This window comes from Vanessa atalanta, chromosome 22 (assembly GCF_905147765.1).
Source record: "Vanessa atalanta chromosome 22, ilVanAtal1.2, whole genome shotgun sequence".
NCBI classification, from domain to species: domain Eukaryota; kingdom Metazoa; phylum Arthropoda; class Insecta; order Lepidoptera; family Nymphalidae; genus Vanessa; species Vanessa atalanta.
In genome coordinates this window covers 747,610-767,372 of record NC_061892.1, presented here as the reverse complement: position 1 = coordinate 767,372, position 19,763 = coordinate 747,610, and the positions used below count along the sequence as shown (strand labels likewise).

Below are 19,763 nucleotides of genomic sequence, written 5' to 3'. Positions count from 1 at the left end.
GTATTGTTTCGTTATTTGAAATAACCTGGAGGCGATCATCTCATTCCCAAGGTGTGCGATCAACTAAGAAGCCAAAAATCTAAGTCGTAGTTCGACTGCATATTGCGAATATAGATGCAAACACCGAGGCTCAATTTGAATTGAATTGAAACGATAAATGCGGCCAATAAAAATGATCTAATATTTATACAAGTCTCTCAAAGTCTGGAAAAGTCCAAATAAATAAAGATTTAGACTTTGGAAGTAGGCTGTGTATACATTTTTTTTTTTTAGCATTAGCAGCCTGTAAATTTTCCCACTGCTGGGCTAAAGGCCTCCTCTCCCTTTGAGGAGAAGGTTTGGAGCATATTCCACCACGCTGTTCCAATGCGGTTTGGCGGAATACACATGTGGCAGAATTTCGTTGAAATTAGACACATGCAGGTTTCCTCACGATGTTTTCCTTCACCGCCGAGCACGAGATAAATTATAAACACAAATTAAGCACATGAGAATTCAGTGGTGCCTGCCTGGGTTTGAACCCGAAATCATCGGTTAAGATGCACGCGTTCTAACCACTGAACCATCTCGGCTGTGTATACTGTGTATCTCATTCCTCGAAAACCAACTAAAGCCATTCGTCTTGCGCTTGAACTCTATGCAGTCGTATAGGATTATATACAAGCTGACAATTCAACTATGTTTAAAATTGTTGGTGTCCTTAAGCTGAACTAACCACAGTCAGGTGGTCCATTCGTCCTCGAGCTGTATACAAACAATAATAGTCAATAAACTTCATTATTTATTGACATTATTAACAGACATACATACATATGACTTTATTATATATAGCAGAACAATGGCGAGGCAATCATTAGTCGTTGTCGCATAATCACTATGTACATACGTGCTTAGAGAGGTAATGATGAAAATTTAATGACTAGTAACTCATACCCTCCTCATATTACGTATGTATATTATTTGTTCAAGTGCTGTTATAAACATTTTTTTTTAATAATACTTAAATCCCATACCAACCAATAATTTATAAATGTTTAATCTTGTTTGTCTTGCTTGCACATCTTACCCACGAAATCGACCATTATACAATGGGTACACAAACTGACGTAGGGTCTCTAAACCAGCGCTCCCCTCCGACATACAAAGCGACGCGTGGGTTTTACATAATTTAATAAGTGGTATAACACCGCATATAATGGTGGTAAGATTGTTATCATATATAAATATAAGAATTTCCCTATTAAATCGTAATTCCGTCATCAGACCAGGGAAGACGGGGTGTCAACATTTTAAATATGTTTTTGGACTGTTTCTCCAAGATTCAAGAGTTTCAACGGAGCTAAGAAATATTTTGGAATAAGACGTCGACATTTGGAAAAAGTAAATTTACGTTTCGTTTTCATTTAACTATATACTTTTGCATATATATTTATAAATAGCACTAATAACTTTTATTACACCTCCTGTCCTGCATCTATGCCAAAGGTGTGGTCACTTAATAGACGATTGACGTGAGATTATGAGAGATTGCTCTCATTATACTTATCGGACGTTAAGGAAATTAAAACAAAATAACTTAATTAAATTTATTTATTCAATATATTGTTTAATCCAATTAATGTAGTCAGTCAAGTCTGTAAAAGTGATAACGTTATCCACACAAAGTCCACGGTCGCTTGGGTCAGCGTGACGTATACCGTGAAGATGCCATGTGTCCTCGTGTCTCGTTACGTGTAAACCACCGTAACTTGGACATACTTTGATATCTGCAAGAGGAAAAAACACTTTATTTTAATCACCAATTAAGTTTGCATATTGTTTGGAGAAGCCCAAGCAAGAGATAATTGTATTTTTAAAAGGACATTCACATATTGTTGATAATTCGTTTTTAATTATAGTTAAAAAAAATATTGATCCACAAATATAATATATTTATATATACATATATAATTAAAACGAACCTTATATGCCTGCTATTTCGAATTAAAAACTTTATGTTGAATAGAGTAACGTTGCACAAAATATACCTTGAAATGACCTTGAAATTAGATTCGCCATTGACAACCCAATACGCCAAGACAACTATGTCTTAAGCACTTACCACGTCCATAAACAGCGCAGTAGGTCCTGTTCCCTCCAATATCGTTACACTTCATACTTTCATCTGTATTTAAGGGAATCAGAGTCAAGTCCCCTGTAGCTGCCCAACCAGTTGTCTATACAAAAAAGAAACATTTTACTATTAATACAAAGGCGGGAAATTGAATTGGGTTCTAAATTTAAACATTATATTAAAACTAACAAATCACCTTATAGCCACGTGTATTGTCTTAAATATATATAATGGCCAAATACATCATTACCTCAAAGCGAAATATAATTAAAAAAAAACTTGGATTTACTTTTGGCGCGAAGATTTTGTGCTTCGGACATACAATATCTGAGTCACAGAATATTTGTCATTTTAGTTGGTTTTGTTATTATTTTTTTACAAAGTTTTTTTCTATTCTTTTAAAAAATCATTTTCACTCCTGGTCTAAGAATATAGTTATATATTCGGCTTAGCACTCAATTAATAGTCTAGCGAGCAACTTCATCATGTAGATTTAAACGAATCATGTAGATCATTACGTAGATTGATTTAATTTTTTATTTGAATTTGAACCACTTTACAAATACCACGCAATCAGCCCGTTATAAAAAAATAAACAAACCGCTGGTCTATATAATCTCTTCCGTTCCTTCTAACGTGATCTATTTTGTACACATCGTATATTTCACGTAAATTATACTCACGATCGACTCTTTGTAGTCCTCTATCCCGAGGCAGGCAGCCTGTATCCGCTCGCTGAATACCACCGGATCTTCCATTACAAGAATTGCAATATCGTTTTCGAATCCATCCATTGTGTAGTTGTCATGTAATATGACGTCTTCTACCTTCGGAAATATGGTATTATATTTTATATTACTTTCTGTTTACTAAACACAAAATACAGTATCGATATGAAGGTTTTATTAAAAACTAGAGATTGCTGTTAGAACTTCATAATGAGGTATTGCTATGTTTTCTCTCAAAGTTTATCCAAAAATTTAATGATAAATACAAGGGTGAGTGGGCCAGTGTAATCAGGCACAAGGGACATAACATCTTAGTTCCCAAGGTTGGTGGCGCATAGGTGATGTAAGGAATGGTTAATATTTCTTACAGCGCCTTTGTCTATGGGCGGTGGTGACCACTTACCATCAGGTGGCCCATATGCTCGTCCGCCAACCAATGACATAAAAAAAAAAAATTAGCGGGCATTGTATCTTTTTAGGAACTGAGAATTCTGGAAGGATACAAAGTCTTACGTCTCAACATTCTCCGAACACTTTGAATTTGACTACCCGTCGGATTAAGGTCTATATGTGATTGCAGTAACTTGTGCACTATTCGGCCATAATATTTCCAAACGCAGCAGGTTAATTTCTGCCAAGAATAGTCACCGTGCCCGAAATCGGTAGGATAATATAATCAGTTCTTTGTTCCAAAAATGAAATGTGAATTATAAAAATGTGTTAAATTGATTGTAACGGAACATTTTACGTACTCACCTTAACAAATCTCTCGTATTCGTTCATCGAGTTAAGCGAAGTTTTCCCCAATAATACTAATAACTCTTCTGGCTTCGCTTGCATTTTACCGTTTTGGATGCAGCGGGCAGCTGAAAAGATGATCAATGAATGAGTTGTTTTTTTAATGTCTAACTGAAATTTTTTTTAAAGCTATTTACATTAAACTTATATCAAATGATACCACGCATTTCACAGAAGGTTTTAGTGTTTAATATTATTACATAAATTGCTTCACTTTGTAGCTTTGCTCGCTTTAAATTTAGACTGTTGACGTGACAAGCATGGAATTAATATTATTGTATTAATACATATCACATTACACGCACGCATACAAATACACTCATAAACACTAAAAAGAGGTATCCAACATTTTTATTCATAAAAGTATAATAATGAGTTATGAACAAATTTTATTTTCGGAGACCTCAAAACTTCCCTTAACACAGTAGTGTACAGACTGTACAGGACTACAATACGACTAAATTTGGGCATCTACCGATAATTTCTTCCCAGGAAAACTTTATATATACCATGAATTTGAACCTAAAAAAACCTAAAGCTACAGACTAAACCGACACGACCTTTTTTTAATATTCGTGATTGTGCTTAAATCTTAATTCCCTAGACATTAAGGTATATATTTTTACAGCAACCACATTCTGTTGTTGTTAATCTAAAATAATAACAATATTAAAGACAAAGTAATAACTTTTTTTATACACAATATTCCGGGTCACGGAACATTATTCGAAGCCAAAATTGTGACATAATCACCGGTTTCCCTTTGAAAATCTTTCTTCTGTTCAGTACCACGATTTCATAACTCATTTCCGAGTAATAAAACATATTATAACTTCACATAAACGCATTTTAAAAGCAAGGAGGTTTTAATCAAATTAGAACGAGACGAAAAAAGAAATGGCGTTTCCCGCTTTTTTGAAGTGACATTTTTTATTGAAAGCGCTGAATAGCGATTGTTCTAACGCTGTTAGTAAAAAATGTATAAATATTTTTAGCCTTTTCAACTTTAAACTTTAAATTCAATTTTTAACTAAAACCGATACAACTCTTTTTTTCGTGAAATTAAAAGTACAGTAATAGGTATTTCTACAACGTTATATTTACTAGATAATTTAATCGATCTAAAATAATAAAATAAATATTAAAAATATAGAAAACAGATAAATAAAATATAAAAATTAAAATATTTTGGAGACAAAAAATATGATAGGAAAAACGCTTAAATGTTACACAAGGTATTTCAAGGCTTTATAATTGTGTCCTTTAACTACAATTGAGTTAATGCTTGTTGACTTCCAGGCAGGAGACATAACACACATATATAATTTAACTAACATGACTTACATGACTGTATTTTTAGATGTTGAAAAAGAGTAACTACTGAGTTTCTTGCCGGTTCTTTTCGGTAGAATCTACATTCCGAACCGGTGGTAGCTTTACTTTAAATGGTTTGTTAAATGACGATTCAAAAGTGCTTGTAAAAGCCTACTTGAATAAAGTATATTTTGGTTTTGATTTTTATTTTACAATGGCTACCCAGGGTTTTCAAACCTATTAGAAGTTTTAGAATATAATTTGTTGTTTACTTTAAAAATACTTCTTTAATTGTTGTGATTTTTTCACATTTAGTATCCTGTAAACTGACTAATTTATTCAAAGTTACTAATATAACATTATATCACACGCCATTGCTAATCAGGGTAGAGGTTAGGCTTCGATCGGGATCAAGGAACCATCTAAACATTTTTGGCGGGAATAACGTAGTATTAAGTACTCAGTGGCGGAATTTTGGTTAGTAATACGCAAGGCAGAATGCTGGTTCAGAGCGGAATATTAGGAAACTAATAAAGGAGTTGTGACGTAGACGTTAGACTGATGTTTTATAGTAATAACTGTTTTAAGCATTGTGTTACTTTTAAATTTTCGAAAGAGTGTGAATACTTTGATTTGTTAACGCATTCAATTCTGATGACGTCGCGAGACCTTTAACCATCAATGATCACGTCAAGGAGGATAATCTTATTTTTATATGACTTATATATCCTGCCTGTTATTTGTGTCAATCTGTTTTTTGTGCAATATCTAATAAATGAATATATAGAGACTTTATACTCTGCTGAAAGAAGTACTGTAACTTGGTGGTAGAGCTTTCTGCAAACAAGCCAGGGTAGGTACCACCCACTCATCAGATATTCTGCCCCCAAACAGCAATACTTGGTATTGTTGTATTCCGGTTTGAAGGGTGAGTGAATCAGTGTAACTACAGGCACAAGAGACCTAACATCTTAGTTCCCAAGGTTGGCGGCGCATTAGCGAAGTAAGGGCTGACTAATATTTCTAACAGCACCAAAGTCTATGGGCGATGACGACCCTTTAAAATCCTCATAACTTTCACATTAAAAAAAAAAGTTTGCCGCCAAAAATTAACAACATCGCTTATCAAATCGAATAAACATTATGAACGGAACAATTAAATAACTCATCCACCGCTCATAAAACATGAAATATTTGGAAACTATTCAAAATTATTTTTACATAAAACGTCACGCACATTACAGAATTCCATTCGCTTGGCTACGACTTTTGGCATGCGAATATAAGTTTTTGGAAATGATCCGAGAAAGGAAATATAATGAACTTTGACCAGAGATATAAACGATTCTACTTTTTTTTTTATGATATAGGTGGCAAACGAGCAGGAGGCTCACCTGATGGAAAGTGATTACCACCGCCCATGGACATCTGCAACACCAGGGGGGTTACAGGTGCGTTGCCGGCCTTTAAGAAATAAGTACGCTCTTTTCTTGACGGTTCCCAAGTCGTATCGGTTCGGAAAAACCGCCGGCGAAAGCTGGTTCCACAGAGTGGTTGTGCGAGGCAGAAAATGCCTTAAAAATCGCGCTGTTGTGGATTTACGGACATCAAATTCTAATTCAATATATTTCCGACTTGTATGTTGATTTGTTCTATTAGGAGACTCTCAGAGATTCGTGGCGCATAATGGAGGAAAAGGCAAATATTTCTTTCAGCACCAACAACTATAGGTCCCCCGTTTGCATGTCACCTGCCTATGTTACATACAACACACAACGGCTGATAACTATGTGAACTAAATAATAATGTGCGCTTACTCTAACCAAATAATTCTACATTTTACCACCAAAGGTACAATACAATGGCAAAATGGCAGAAATTTAATTGCGAAACAGTTTTACATATTAATGATGTCTATATACTGCCTTGATTGAATATTATGTAATTTTAGAGCAGATAAAAATTTATAAAAATAATAAAATATACATAAATCTTTATCATTTTTTTTTTCAAATCTCTCAGATTGGATTGTCTAGAAAAGATGGCTAATTAGCAATAAGTCCGCCCGTTGCAAAACAAATAATTTATTTTTTTAACCGACTTCAAAAAAAGGAGGTTATCAGTTCGACGTGTACATACATGTCGAACTTAAGCACACGTGCTAGGAACCCTAAATGGATCGTCATACTAAAATGTATCTGTATTATGTTTGTTTTGTTGAATAGATTAATATATATGTCAGTCGGTTCATATTATTGAGTAAAATATATGGAACGTCCAGGTATTCGGATATACATGCGACTATATTCAACACGAGTATATTCTAAAAAGTGTTTGTAATTCAACATGGCTGATATTTTAATTTTAGGAAACCATTATTACTCACGACGTGATAGTGCTCTATTATTATTTTACTACGACCGTGTCTTAATACGAGGGATGTCAATGTCATAGACATCAATATAATTTTTTAATTTATAGTCAATTTAATTTAAAACACAGGCCAAGGTGATCAATACCGTCCTTAGATATAGGTACTGTAAGAAATATTAACCATCCCTGACATCACTGAAGAACCAACATTTGAGAATGAAGATTCCCCTATATAACATAGGGGAACCGCTTTCACATGGCTATTGTAGAATCCACGTTATCAGATCATCAGCAGATATTTTTTGAAATAGAACAATATAAACCGGAACCAAAAACAAAAATCCAATACGAAGTAACAAAATACGCCAAAGTATACAAAATTTTAAAAAAGAATGCCTCGGATACGGACAACAGAAATGATGACTACGAAAAAATCGAAAACAGACTAGTAAAAATTATACACCAATGTAAATTCAAAAAGACTAAACTCTCCCAAAACAAGATTGGGTAAATAAAAATATAATATACAGAATTAATCAAAAAAATATTCTCTGGAGCCAACACTAAATCAACCCGACACATGAAGATTTAAAGAAAAAATTTATAACAGAAATATATATAGGAATTAACTTTTAACAGAAACACAAAAAGTGAAAAATAGCTACGATCTAAAAAGGTTCTGTGAATGTCATACAAGCCAAAAAAATATCCCTCAAACTCAAAACTCAAACTCAAATTCCTTTATTCGATATAGAAGCATTACACTTTCTTATTGATGGTCAAATTAAACACTACCGGTTCGGAAAAAGGAACACCCTGACCTGAGAAGAACCGGCGAAAGAAACTCAGCGGGTCTTTTTTTTCGTCAAATTAATTATATACATAATTGTATATGAATAGAAACAGTCAGGACTAGCTCACCCTTGAAACCGTAACACGATAATACTAACTATTGCTGTATGGCGGTAGAATATCTGATGAGTCGACGATACCTACCCAGACGGGCACTAAAAGCCCTACCAACCTAAATTTATAATTTTAATTACGTTACATTTTTAAAACTTCATAATTAAATTTGTCATGAAAATGAGAAGCAGAGAACCGAGTTAATTTAAATACAATTTGTAACTGTTTAAATAAAGGTTCGTAAAGTTAAGAGACAATTAAATTGAACATCGTTAGTGTCTGCCACGATTGTCTACACTGATTGTAGATTCGATCGTTGCTTTTTCTTGCAAAAAAACTGCAATGTGCCACCAACCTTAAGTGCTAAGTTATTATGTTCCTTGTGCCTGTTATACTGGCTCACTCACCCTCCAAACCGGAACACAATAATACAACGATAAAACATATAATTAGTGGGTACCCAGACGGCTTGCACAAAGCCATACCAACAAAAACATATGTGTAAGAATGATGTCTCCATCGGTTCAAATATAAACTCTTTCACTGTTTTTTTTTTACATTAGCAGCTCCACTGGGACATCTCGGCTTTTGAGCCCATGGGCTCAAAGATGGCCCAGTGGTTACAAGGCGTGCATATTAACCGATGATTACGGGTTCAAACCCAGGCAGACCACTGAATTTTCATGTGCTTAATTTGTATTTATAATTCATCTCGTGCAACCCGTATTGGAGCAGCGTGGTGGAATATGCTCCAAAACCTTAGCCCAGCAGTGGGAAATTTACAGGCTGTTAATGTAAGATATGTAAAATGTTTAGATGTTTAAACAGTGAAGAAAAAGGTCGTGAGGAAACCTGCATCCGTTACAAATCTACCACGAGTGTGTTCAAACTACCACGATAAGCAGTGGATGAAATTCCTTCTCTTCAAACAAAACAGAGAGCTCAGCCCAGCAATGAGAAATTAGTTTAAATCACAAGGGTACTTTATTATTTTTTATTAAACTTGGCTTACCAGTAAGAACCGCACCAGTTGACACCAAAGCGCCATCACAGTAATAGTCGAATTGATTACTTGTATCGTTCTTGACATAAATTGCCGCCACCCAGGGGAAGACGATCTGGCCCAAAGTCTCCGTTACGTTATCTTCCATCTGAAAAGATATAAAATGTACTGTAACACAAACCTTTTCAACATATTGATAAGTTATCGTTTATTAAGATCGGTGGTAAGACTTTTTGCAAGTCTTTGGTACCACGTAATCATTACTTATTCTACCACTGACCACTATTCTAGCACTACATAGTATCGTTGTGTCCATAAAATATACTAATGGGTCACCCGCAAAATTTCGCGTTTATTCAAAATATTTTTCAGGAATTTCAAAACCTTATGACACGTTTTTTTTTTTATATATCACTTCATTATAAGCTGCAAGTCACTCATCTACACATGGTGCCAAAACTATGACACCTTATTTAAATTAAATTTTAATGTCAAATAATATACATTAGTTCAGTTAGAATTTGAGTTTGTTGAGAGCAATTTACTTTAATTTTTTTTAAGTTTTTCATCTTTTTTTCTTATGCATCCGTAGCTCGAACCGGCCAGTAAATTTTTTCTGCTCTCTAAAATTTATTATTTGTTAAATTGCAATAATTTAGTAAAACGCAATCAAGAAAACTCTTTAATTTTCTGCACATCTGCGGAGCTCTTCAAAATGAGACCATAACCGATCTTTTATATACGTGCAGCTATCGTCCCATAATCACTGAGACTAAAAACTGCTTACGCTATTAATATATACTTCAACTACAAGGCCTAAAAACGCTGACATTCAAAAATTTTGATTTCAAAAATGGAACCGTTTTTATATTTGAAAATTTAAAAAAAAAAGTCAAAGCTCAAACAAATTACAGTTAGGTATGTATTAATTTTACGCGTTACGTTACAATTTCATGTTGCTTTTTAGGACTACCACACGTGAACAGGTTTTGACGTCGTGACGTTTCACGTTGCGACATCATGTCCTGAAAATAACGTTGACTATTGTAGAAAAATGTATTTGTCGTTATTCGTCATTCCTTGTAATGTGTCAAAACAAACAAACATACCCAATAAACAAATTACCTAACTATTGTTTTTTAATTCACGGTGTTTACTTTAAATATTCTGTTTATAAATATTATTCGTAAAATACATTAAAGAACTTCATAACTTAAATAAAAAATATTAATATTAAGAATAATTTACGAAAAAAATATTATACTGCATAGTTTTAACGTCCCGTCTGTTTTTTACGGCCACCATTAGTATTAAATTAAAGGCCCATACAATATTTCCCGCCATAAACAGAAATACAAAATGGCGATGCATTTTAATTTTAATACCGTCCTCGCGTTATTTGCTTTTATTCTCATAAAAGTTTACGTTACGGAATTTCTTAAGAAATTTTTGGTAGATAAAAAAACCTAATAAAATCATCTTAACCCATAAAAAAACTGTGTTTCTTGGGTTATCTTATATGATTTTATAATAATTATAAATAATGGTTTACGTTATGCGCAATGAAAAATCACCCGAGATCAATCCCCGAATAAATTTTCCCGCCAAACTCTTCTCGGTCTGTCAATGTTAATGTTGCCAGATTAAAAAAATAATATTATAATGATTAATATACAAAGTGACAGTTACTCGTCTGTAATTAAATAATTTATTTATTTTAAGGAAACAAACAATGAGATGAAACTTACCGAATAAAAATATACAATATTACATACATCAGCTAAGTTTCCACTGATACTAATTACACAATAATAAAAATTAAAAACATAGACTAACATACATAAAATCGAATAAAATCGAACGAAAATCTTAAACAATTATGAATAAAGTTAAACAAAATTGTATTAAAAATAATAATAATTAATAGAAAGCATTACATTTTAACTTCTAACTAATATTATTAATAGGAAACCGATAAAACCGAATTAAACCGATCATGATATAGTTTTGCATTAGTGTGCGCACTGTCAGGGGCACAGTAAAGACATACCAAACAAGGAGGCGCTAACTACTTATTTTATAAGTTAAAATTGAAACATTGTTTAATACTATAGTCTTATTTGTAAAAAAAAACATACCTATTTATTTATTCTGGAAATATTTAAGTAACAATGGAGATTCTTAATATTTGATAATAATATATACTACCTACCTACTACATTGTTAACGTAAAATGATTTAGGTATCAAGTAACACACACATGCTCACACACATTTAAGTTTCTAGAGAAGTTTAATAATTTAACTTTTGTAAAAAATGTTAATTCGAATCACTAATTCGACTTATTTAAGAAAATTATTCTTACTAATATTATAAATGCGAAAGAAAATCTATCTGTTACTTCACGCTTAAGCGGCTAAACCGATTTTGATTAAACTCAGTATGGCGATAGTTTGAGTCCCGCGAAAGGACATAGGTTACTTTTTATTAACGAAATGGTTCCTCAAACTAAATATGAGAAAAGGGGGGGGGGGGATTTTTGTATAAATAAATAAATTTTGGACAACATTACATATATTACTCTGATCCCAATGTAAGTAGCTAAAGCACTTTTGTTATGGAAAATCAGAAGTAACGACGGTACCACAAACACCCAGACCCAAGACAACATAGCAAACTAATGAACTTTTTCTAGATCGACTTGAATCGAATCGAACCCGGACCTCGGAGTGGCGTACTCATGAAAACCGGTGTATACACTACACGACGAAATGTATGCAGAATCAATCATGAATTAAATAAGCACTGTTAAACTCACTATAATTTAATATTCATTTTTGAAGAATCAGTTTATGGAATGGATGGATCTAAAACTTATATTTAAAAATACTTAAAAAATATTATAAATATATAACTTTCTCCGAAACGTGCTTCATCTTCTTGTTTTATGTATATGGGCTTAGTAAATACTTATTTAATTACAAAAATACTCCTTGTTTATTATAGTAGATAATTTATCAAAAATAATTTATTCTGGCGTTTGCGTGATCAAGAGTTTTGGCTTAAAAATAATATCATGAGTAATTTTACTATAAGTTTTTACTTTTCTTTTAAAAATACAATGTCGAATAAAATTTTAACTTAATGAGCGTTTACAAAGATTCTAGTTAAGCGATATAGATTCATCGACAAATATAAACATTAAAATCAACAAAAGTAAAAACATCGCGACTTTATTGTTCCAATTTAACGAAATTATTTTTCAGACTATTGAAATAAAATTATCAAAAAATAGTAAACAGTGTATTTAAGATCATTGAACCTATAGTTCTTTTGACGCATTATGAAAAATGACCATTACCGTCTTTACCATAAGGCACATGGGGCACGAGCCCAGGACCCCCCTTAGAAAGCCCAAAACCCAAGGAACCAATAATTTCATTCACACGTTTGTTCTCACGTTGACTGCTATGTATATTTTCGAAAGTGATATATTTGTAAGAAATAACTAACATATATATCAAAAAAGGCTATAAAACAACTATAATATTGTACAACCAATCAGATTCCTACGGATAGATATACGAAAATTGCCGCACCGTTATTTGAGACTATACCTAAGGCTTGGCCAAAAGCAAATTATTTGAACATGGAAGTAAATATATACCAAAAGGGCCCCCAAATTCATGGGTGCCCAAGGGCCCCAGAATAGCTTGAGACAGCTCTGAAAATGACGAGATTGAATTTTTATTATGCACGCGTACAGGATGACTTTAAACTGCATGAAAAGTTGCGCGGCAATTAGTCACGTTCCGCCAATTCGACAACTTCTCATTTTACCTACCTTATCTTAATTTACAATATAGATTTCATTAAAAAAGGTTAAATTATGAATTTTTAACTTTGTGTGTGTGTGTTATATTTGTAGTGAATAACAAAAAAAATACATTTATAAAGAAATTATAATAATAATTATTACGAGTAATTAAAAACTGTTTTTAATTGAGCCGAAGAAGTAGAACTTCTCACGCGCTTTTTTTATTTGTTTTAAGAATATTGAGGATTCTTAATTCTTAATTCTTCTAGTTTTAAACTTAAACATTGTTATTACAAAAACATAATTTGTTTGAAAAGGATAAGAGAAAAAACGGTTACACGGTATTTTTTTTAATAATATAATATTCTTAATCAATAAGGGTGTATATCGCTTGCACGATAGGATTGTATAATTAATTTTATTGGAAAAATTAAACAATAACTTTGCTTTGAAGGCGTATATGTAAACAAATATCTATCTCATTCTTTCAAAGCCTTCAGTAGTTTAAAAGAAAGAAATAAAACTATATTTGATATAATAGTCTTAATAAAATTTTAGGAATAATAAAACGGAAATAGAATCACGTAAAAAATAATAACATAGTTAACGGCTAATAAAAACTATACGAACTGCAAACAAAAGGCGGCCCATAATTATCCAACCTTGAAAATTCGTGAGTAAACCATTTCATGATACGGAGCTATGAAAACAAATTGGATATGGCATTTGTTTCACTGATATATTTATGCAAGTCACCTTCTTACATTTAACGGTCTTCTTCGTTGAGAGTACTGCTTTGTATTACCTTTTTAAAACATCAATTGAAAAATTGATTATTCAGGATTTATGAGATTTAGAAACTCGAGGACAAAAACTTCGCGATTTCCAATATTTTGACCAGAACAATTAATTTAAATCTAATTAAGGTGTACTCTTTGCAGACGTTATGCCTCTCTGACAATACACTTTCTAGCAGTCCCATATAATACTTAAGCTTTAATAGCCGCTCAACGTAACGTAAACAAAAACGGAACACAAAAATACCAATAACATTTAAGACTTTATGAAATGTCACCCCAATGAAAGCGTCCTAAAGATAGCTAAAATTTATCATTCAGATTCCATGACATGAGTGTCAGCGACTACATATTCGGTAAGCATATCAATAAGCCTTTTCGTTCGTATATTATTTAATATACCAACAGTCGTTTTTCACCCAAGACGAGACTTTGTATTTAATATAGAATATTATGGCATATCCATATTTTCTACCCTTTGAGTGTTATCCTAGCGCGTGAAGCAAGGACCCGAGTGAGTGATTGATGTGCCGGCTCGCGTGATACGAACTATCAGAATAACACGAACTTGTATAGGAAAGTCGGATGTTTTGCTAAACATATCTGCAAGATATTTGTTTTGAGGATATTATCGTGCACTTTCTTTTGGGTTACAATCACTATTATAAGTAATATACTGTATGTATCGCACTGCTAAGTTAAGTAAGACCTTCTATAATTAGGAGGTTTTCAATTAGGCTGTATTATTTCTTTTTTGGTTATTAGTATACTCGCCGCCTAACAACGCAATCGGACAACTAAGACAGACAACAATACACCACTTCATTTAAACTATGATGATTTCACCCTGCCAGATTTCAAGGGAGACTAACCAACTGCACAGGACAGATTAAAGTGCACAAACGTATGCACAAACACAGGTGAACTCTCTATTCCCCCACATTCATAATCCGACGCGTATGCTTTGTGCAAGCCCGTCTGGGTAGGTATCACCCATTCATCAGATATTCTACCCCTAAACAACAGTACTCAGTATTGTTGTATTCCGGTTTGAAGGGTGAGTGAGCCAGGCACAAGGGACATAATAGTTCCCAAGGTTAGTAGTGCATTGGCGATATAAGTAATGGTTAATATGTCTTACAGCGTCATTGTCTATGGGCAGTGGTGACCACTTACCATCAGGTGGCCCATATGCCCGACCGCACACCTATGATCGCATGTTTTACCTAAATTCCGAGCAGTCACTAAGAATATTTTGACAAAATAACTCAATAAAACAGAACTCATTTACGTTTTCTCAAGAGTTTTATGAGAACATAAAAAAGGCAAAGGTACTAGATGTTCTAATGCGATTAATAATAATTCATCTAAAAAATCTCAAACTTTGATAAATGAGTCTCGTATCGCTAACAGGATAATAAGAAAAAATGGAGGCTGAAAATTTTTCATACAAAAAAATATTATATTTTTGACTCAAATCCGCTTAACAAGAGCCGATGTATACTGATATTTTTAACGCAGTTTAAAAGTCGTAGCCTCACAGAATTGCTAATAATAAAGGCCCTTATTTTCTTAAAATATTAGTTCTTTTAATGTACATTTCGTGTGGTAAACCTTTTGTACCAGAAACGAAATTAATTTCTACAAACGAAATTAATTTAAACAACATAATTGTTACTGCAAGTATTTTTTTATTACTTGTTACGATTTTACTTTAATTTTCACTTAATCATGCTTCTTTACTTGACCTTTATTATAATAAGGTTCCATTAAATTAAAAAAAAAATAATGCAACTCCTTTAACTTAAATAACTTACAATTTACAAGATTTAATGAACACCAATAATAATAATAATAATTAAATATATGTATTTTTTTATCTTCGATATTGACTTTCTTTTCTAATTTTCAATGAACGGCGTTAAAGCCATCAAATATCTTCCCCACTCCATACATAAGCTTTACGCGTAATTGGACGTAAACATTACTAATTGGCTATAAAAATCGTGATTTCAGCGATATGTTTATTTTCGTATTGCTAACGACAATTAGTACTTTCAAAAAATAACTCATAATAAACAACGTAAATAAATATTTTAAATGTAGTTTTGATGATGCTGAGACCCGTCGGAACGCTGAAGGAGAACTGGTAGCTGTAGTATACCTTGGGAGAGCTTTATATCTACCAGCGGACTATTAGCTGAATATTACTAAATGCATTTGATCTCTCTAAGCTGATAAGTTAAAAATAACTCGAATCTTACGTACGACAATGGATTGTCAACTTTCATTTCAACATTCATACGAGAATTACATCATTTTAGAGCCTCATTAAGTATATTATTCTTTTAAATTACTTAAACTCAAGTTCGTGATTTTAATCACGACTAAGAATCTAATTAAAATTTACTTACATTACTGCTATTGTTTCTATTATTCTCACGTATAATTGTATTTGTAACATCAAGTATAGTTTCAGTTCCATAATTATTGTTATTAAAATTATCTGGGATTGGAGTTGTCTTGATATCTACATATTCATTTGTCGTGTCTTTGTATAGATCTATATAATCTATAATAGGATAATCTGTGCTGTTGTCATTATTTTCATAATAGATTCCATAATCATCTATATCTGATATTTCGTTTTCATCAATGTTTTTTATCAATTTATCATCTTTTAAGTTACTCGTTGTGTGATTTACTACTTTTATATTATTTATTGGAACTATTTTAGTAATGTTCAAATTTACAAATGATTTTATAAAATCAATCGTATCTGTATTTGAAGAATTTATCGATTCATTTGTTTTACTTATATCATTAGAATCTAAAGGAATTTCTTCAGCTTTAATATCGTCAATATTATCGTTGATTTTAATAGTTTTAACATATATAGCTGTGTTGTTGTTAACATTTTGAAAAATATTTGTCGGAGATTCAAAACTGATACCACTTTCCAATTCTTCTCCGAGAAAACTTGATACCCCACTTAAAATGTTTTGTAAGTTTTCCTTTTCTAGATTCACATTATCGAAACCCGGTACAAAAATATCACGAACTTTAGTCAAATTAAAATTTGTATGACCTAAGAAGAAATTATCAAAGAATGATCCAAGGCACTCTAAATACGAATCACACTCACTTTTAACAGCGATAAGTTTTACTAAAACGAAAAAAAATGACACAACTTTTAGTTTCATCTTTTTAACGAACAATTTATATCACGAGTAAAAACGTGAACACTTTATGCATGAAATTAAACAAATGCAAGATTCTTCTTAAGATTTTTAGTATATAATACAGTTACAAAATAATTCTATCGACTTTATTCAAAAGACGCATAAGGTTCCAAATCGTGTGTCCAAATACAACGTGTGACCTCACCTTGAGAGGTTCGTGGTAAAATTGACTTTGATGGATTATGGTGGACAATGAGCGGATAATAGGCTATTCGTGGTGTAAGCTCGGAGCTTAGAAACATTACAATTGATGAACAGATGTCCCCTTCTAACATTTTTAGTACAGCGATATTGTGAAAAGAAATTCCATCTACAATATGTACTTTATTTTTAATAGACTAAATTTAAACGGTATTATTTACTTGTTTGCATACATTTTAAACACGAAATTTCATGTTTTTATATTTTAATGAAGTCTAGACGTGATGCTTACGTCAGGCCAATTAACAATTTGGAATAACTAATGACCATAGATTATTAATTTTTAAGTTTTTTTGTAATCATATTTCACCATTTCTTGGTAGGGCTTTGTGCAAACCCATCTAGGTAGATACCACCCACTCATCAGATATTCTGCCGCCAAGGGTATTGTTGTATTCCAGTTTGAAGGGTGAGTGAGCCAGTGTGACTACAGGGAGGAACATAACATCTTAGTTCCCAAGATTGGTGGCGCATTGGCGAAGTAAAGAATGGTTAATATTTCAAAGAGCACCAATGTCTATGGGCGATGGTGACCACTTAACATCGGGTATCCATTTTGCCGGTCCGCCTACCTATTACATATATATATTGATAAATATCACTAAAACTCATCAATAGCGAACATTGGTTGTCAAGTAAACGAGAAAAAGGTGCTAAGCCTTTTCCTTTTTTCATAATATATTGAATTTGATCGATTGAGTATTTAAAGTAAGTGAGATTTAGATCTTCCGTTTTTGTAAGCAAAGTGATATAACTTATTTACGGTATAACTATTGAATCGTACTATATCCTCACAATTTCCGACCTCAGATCCTAGCATTTTAAACAAATGGTCAAATAACCTACCATTCTATTCCTAGTCCAACTCAAATTCCTTTATTCAATAGAGAAGCATTACACTTACTTGTTGATTGTCAAATTAAGCACTACCACTGGAAAAGAAAATACCCTGACCTGAGAACAAACGGCGAAAGAAACACAGCGGGTTAACACAACAGGCGCCCAGTTACGTCCTCGATTATAATAGAATATTTTCATCCAAGAATCTGTCTTGGTGTTATAGTATCTTAATGGGAATTATATAATAGTCCCCTTCAAAAAAAAATAAGGAAGGATATTTTTAATTCGATTTTTTATATATATTGTATAGTTTAAATATGGGCAAAAGTTTTGTAATACTTAGAACACGTTATCGACAATTAATAAACTATTTGAGTTTTTTTTTACAATTTATTACTTTTTTTTATACCGTACAAAACAGTACCTTTGCCAAGTAAGGTACACTATTTTAATAGTCGTATTAAAATAATAATAATCTTGGGCTAACACCAACTATTCAACAAGCACATTTCTTTTACTTATGATCTTATGACTAGGGTTGGCATAATTTACTAGCTGAACTTTTCTAAAGCGCTGTCAGCAGTTTAGAATTAAACCTATTATGTTAGATATATCTCTGTCTGGTGCTTAACGATAAAAGACATAAGTGACTTTACCATAGTTGACTTTATTTGATATAGAGAAGGGTTACACTTTCTTATTAAACGATAAAAAATGTATTACCAGTTTCAATAGTCCTACTAAATTTGTAAAAGAAAAATTTAAGTCAATGTTGTGGTCAAAGCACATTGCAAATCTTCGTAGTAAGGAAAATGTGCATTGTTAAAATAATCATAAAGGATTTAACTTAGTAAATTGCTGGTTCAAACCCAGACAAACACAACAGAATTTTATTTTAGGACTAATTGTCTGAGACTAATTGGATTCCGATTTGCTATTCAGCTTTGGATAACTGACATTTACTTAATAATAAAAAAATACGACTTACATTTTCCAAATAACCATGCGCATTCAAAACTCTTCCAGTAATAATTTCCACGTCTTCCATACCAGTAGTTGTCAATTTACTTTCATCAATTGAATCGTTTATTTCTTCGAGATTCTCATCATCGATATTAAAAAAATAATCTACTATAGTTTTCTTCTCAGGAACTTCACTATAATCTTTGGTTTCAATGAATATCGAATTTCTTTTCTTCCTTTCATTTTCAACGTCGTCGAAATTGAAATAGTCGTCATCGAAAACATCGATCGATATCGATATATCGGTTGTATCATATACGTTTGTTGTTCCATAATATTCCGTCGTTTCATCGAAACTTGTCGATTTTTCGATTTCTGATATTTTCGGTATGTGTGTTATAGTTACATTAGCGTTGATAAAATTATAAATGTCCGGCCAGTATTTTGCACTGTATAAGAACATCACTATTATGAATAACATCACTATGAGTATCAATAGGATTAATAATTTAATTATTAATTTCATTAGCGATAAGTTTAGTTTCATTTTTTATTTTTTATTGAACCTGTCTTCGAGTTGTGTTTGGTTTGATATTTAAAAAGGTACTAATATTAAATCTTATAGAATCACAATAAAAATATTATGATATATCAAATATGGCGCGCAA

At 32.3% G+C, this 19,763-nt stretch overlaps 1 protein-coding gene across 1 annotated transcript; it reads right to left on the bottom strand.

Moving 5' to 3' along the window:
* Nucleotides 1-1,590: 1,590 nt before the first annotated feature.
* LOC125072712 (serine protease gd-like) lies at nt 1,591-19,677 on the bottom strand. The gene is made up of 6 exons (XM_047683388.1): nt 19,121-19,677; nt 9,245-9,383; nt 3,598-3,707; nt 2,797-2,940; nt 2,102-2,216; nt 1,591-1,766 (listed from the first exon to the last, which is right to left on the bottom strand). The coding sequence occupies exons 1-6, from the start codon at nt 19,640-19,642 to the stop codon at nt 1,591-1,593; spliced, it is 1,206 nt and encodes a 401-aa protein (XP_047539344.1). The 5' UTR covers nt 19,643-19,677.
* Between the last annotated feature and the right edge of the window lie 86 nt (nt 19,678-19,763).

Excerpts from the sequence above, each read along its gene's own strand:
- LOC125072712 (XM_047683388.1), bottom strand. The coding sequence starts at position 19,642 with ATGAAACTAAACTTATCGCTAATGAAATTAATAATTAAATTATTAATC. Across the intron at positions 2,941-3,597 it reads AATACGAGAGATTTGTTAAG|GTAGAAGACGTCATATTACA; the intron begins GTGAGTACGTAA and ends ATATTTCCGAAG. Across the intron at positions 1,767-2,101 it reads CTGCGCTGTTTATGGACGTG|ATATCAAAGTATGTCCAAGT; the intron begins GTAAGTGCTTAA and ends TTCCTCTTGCAG.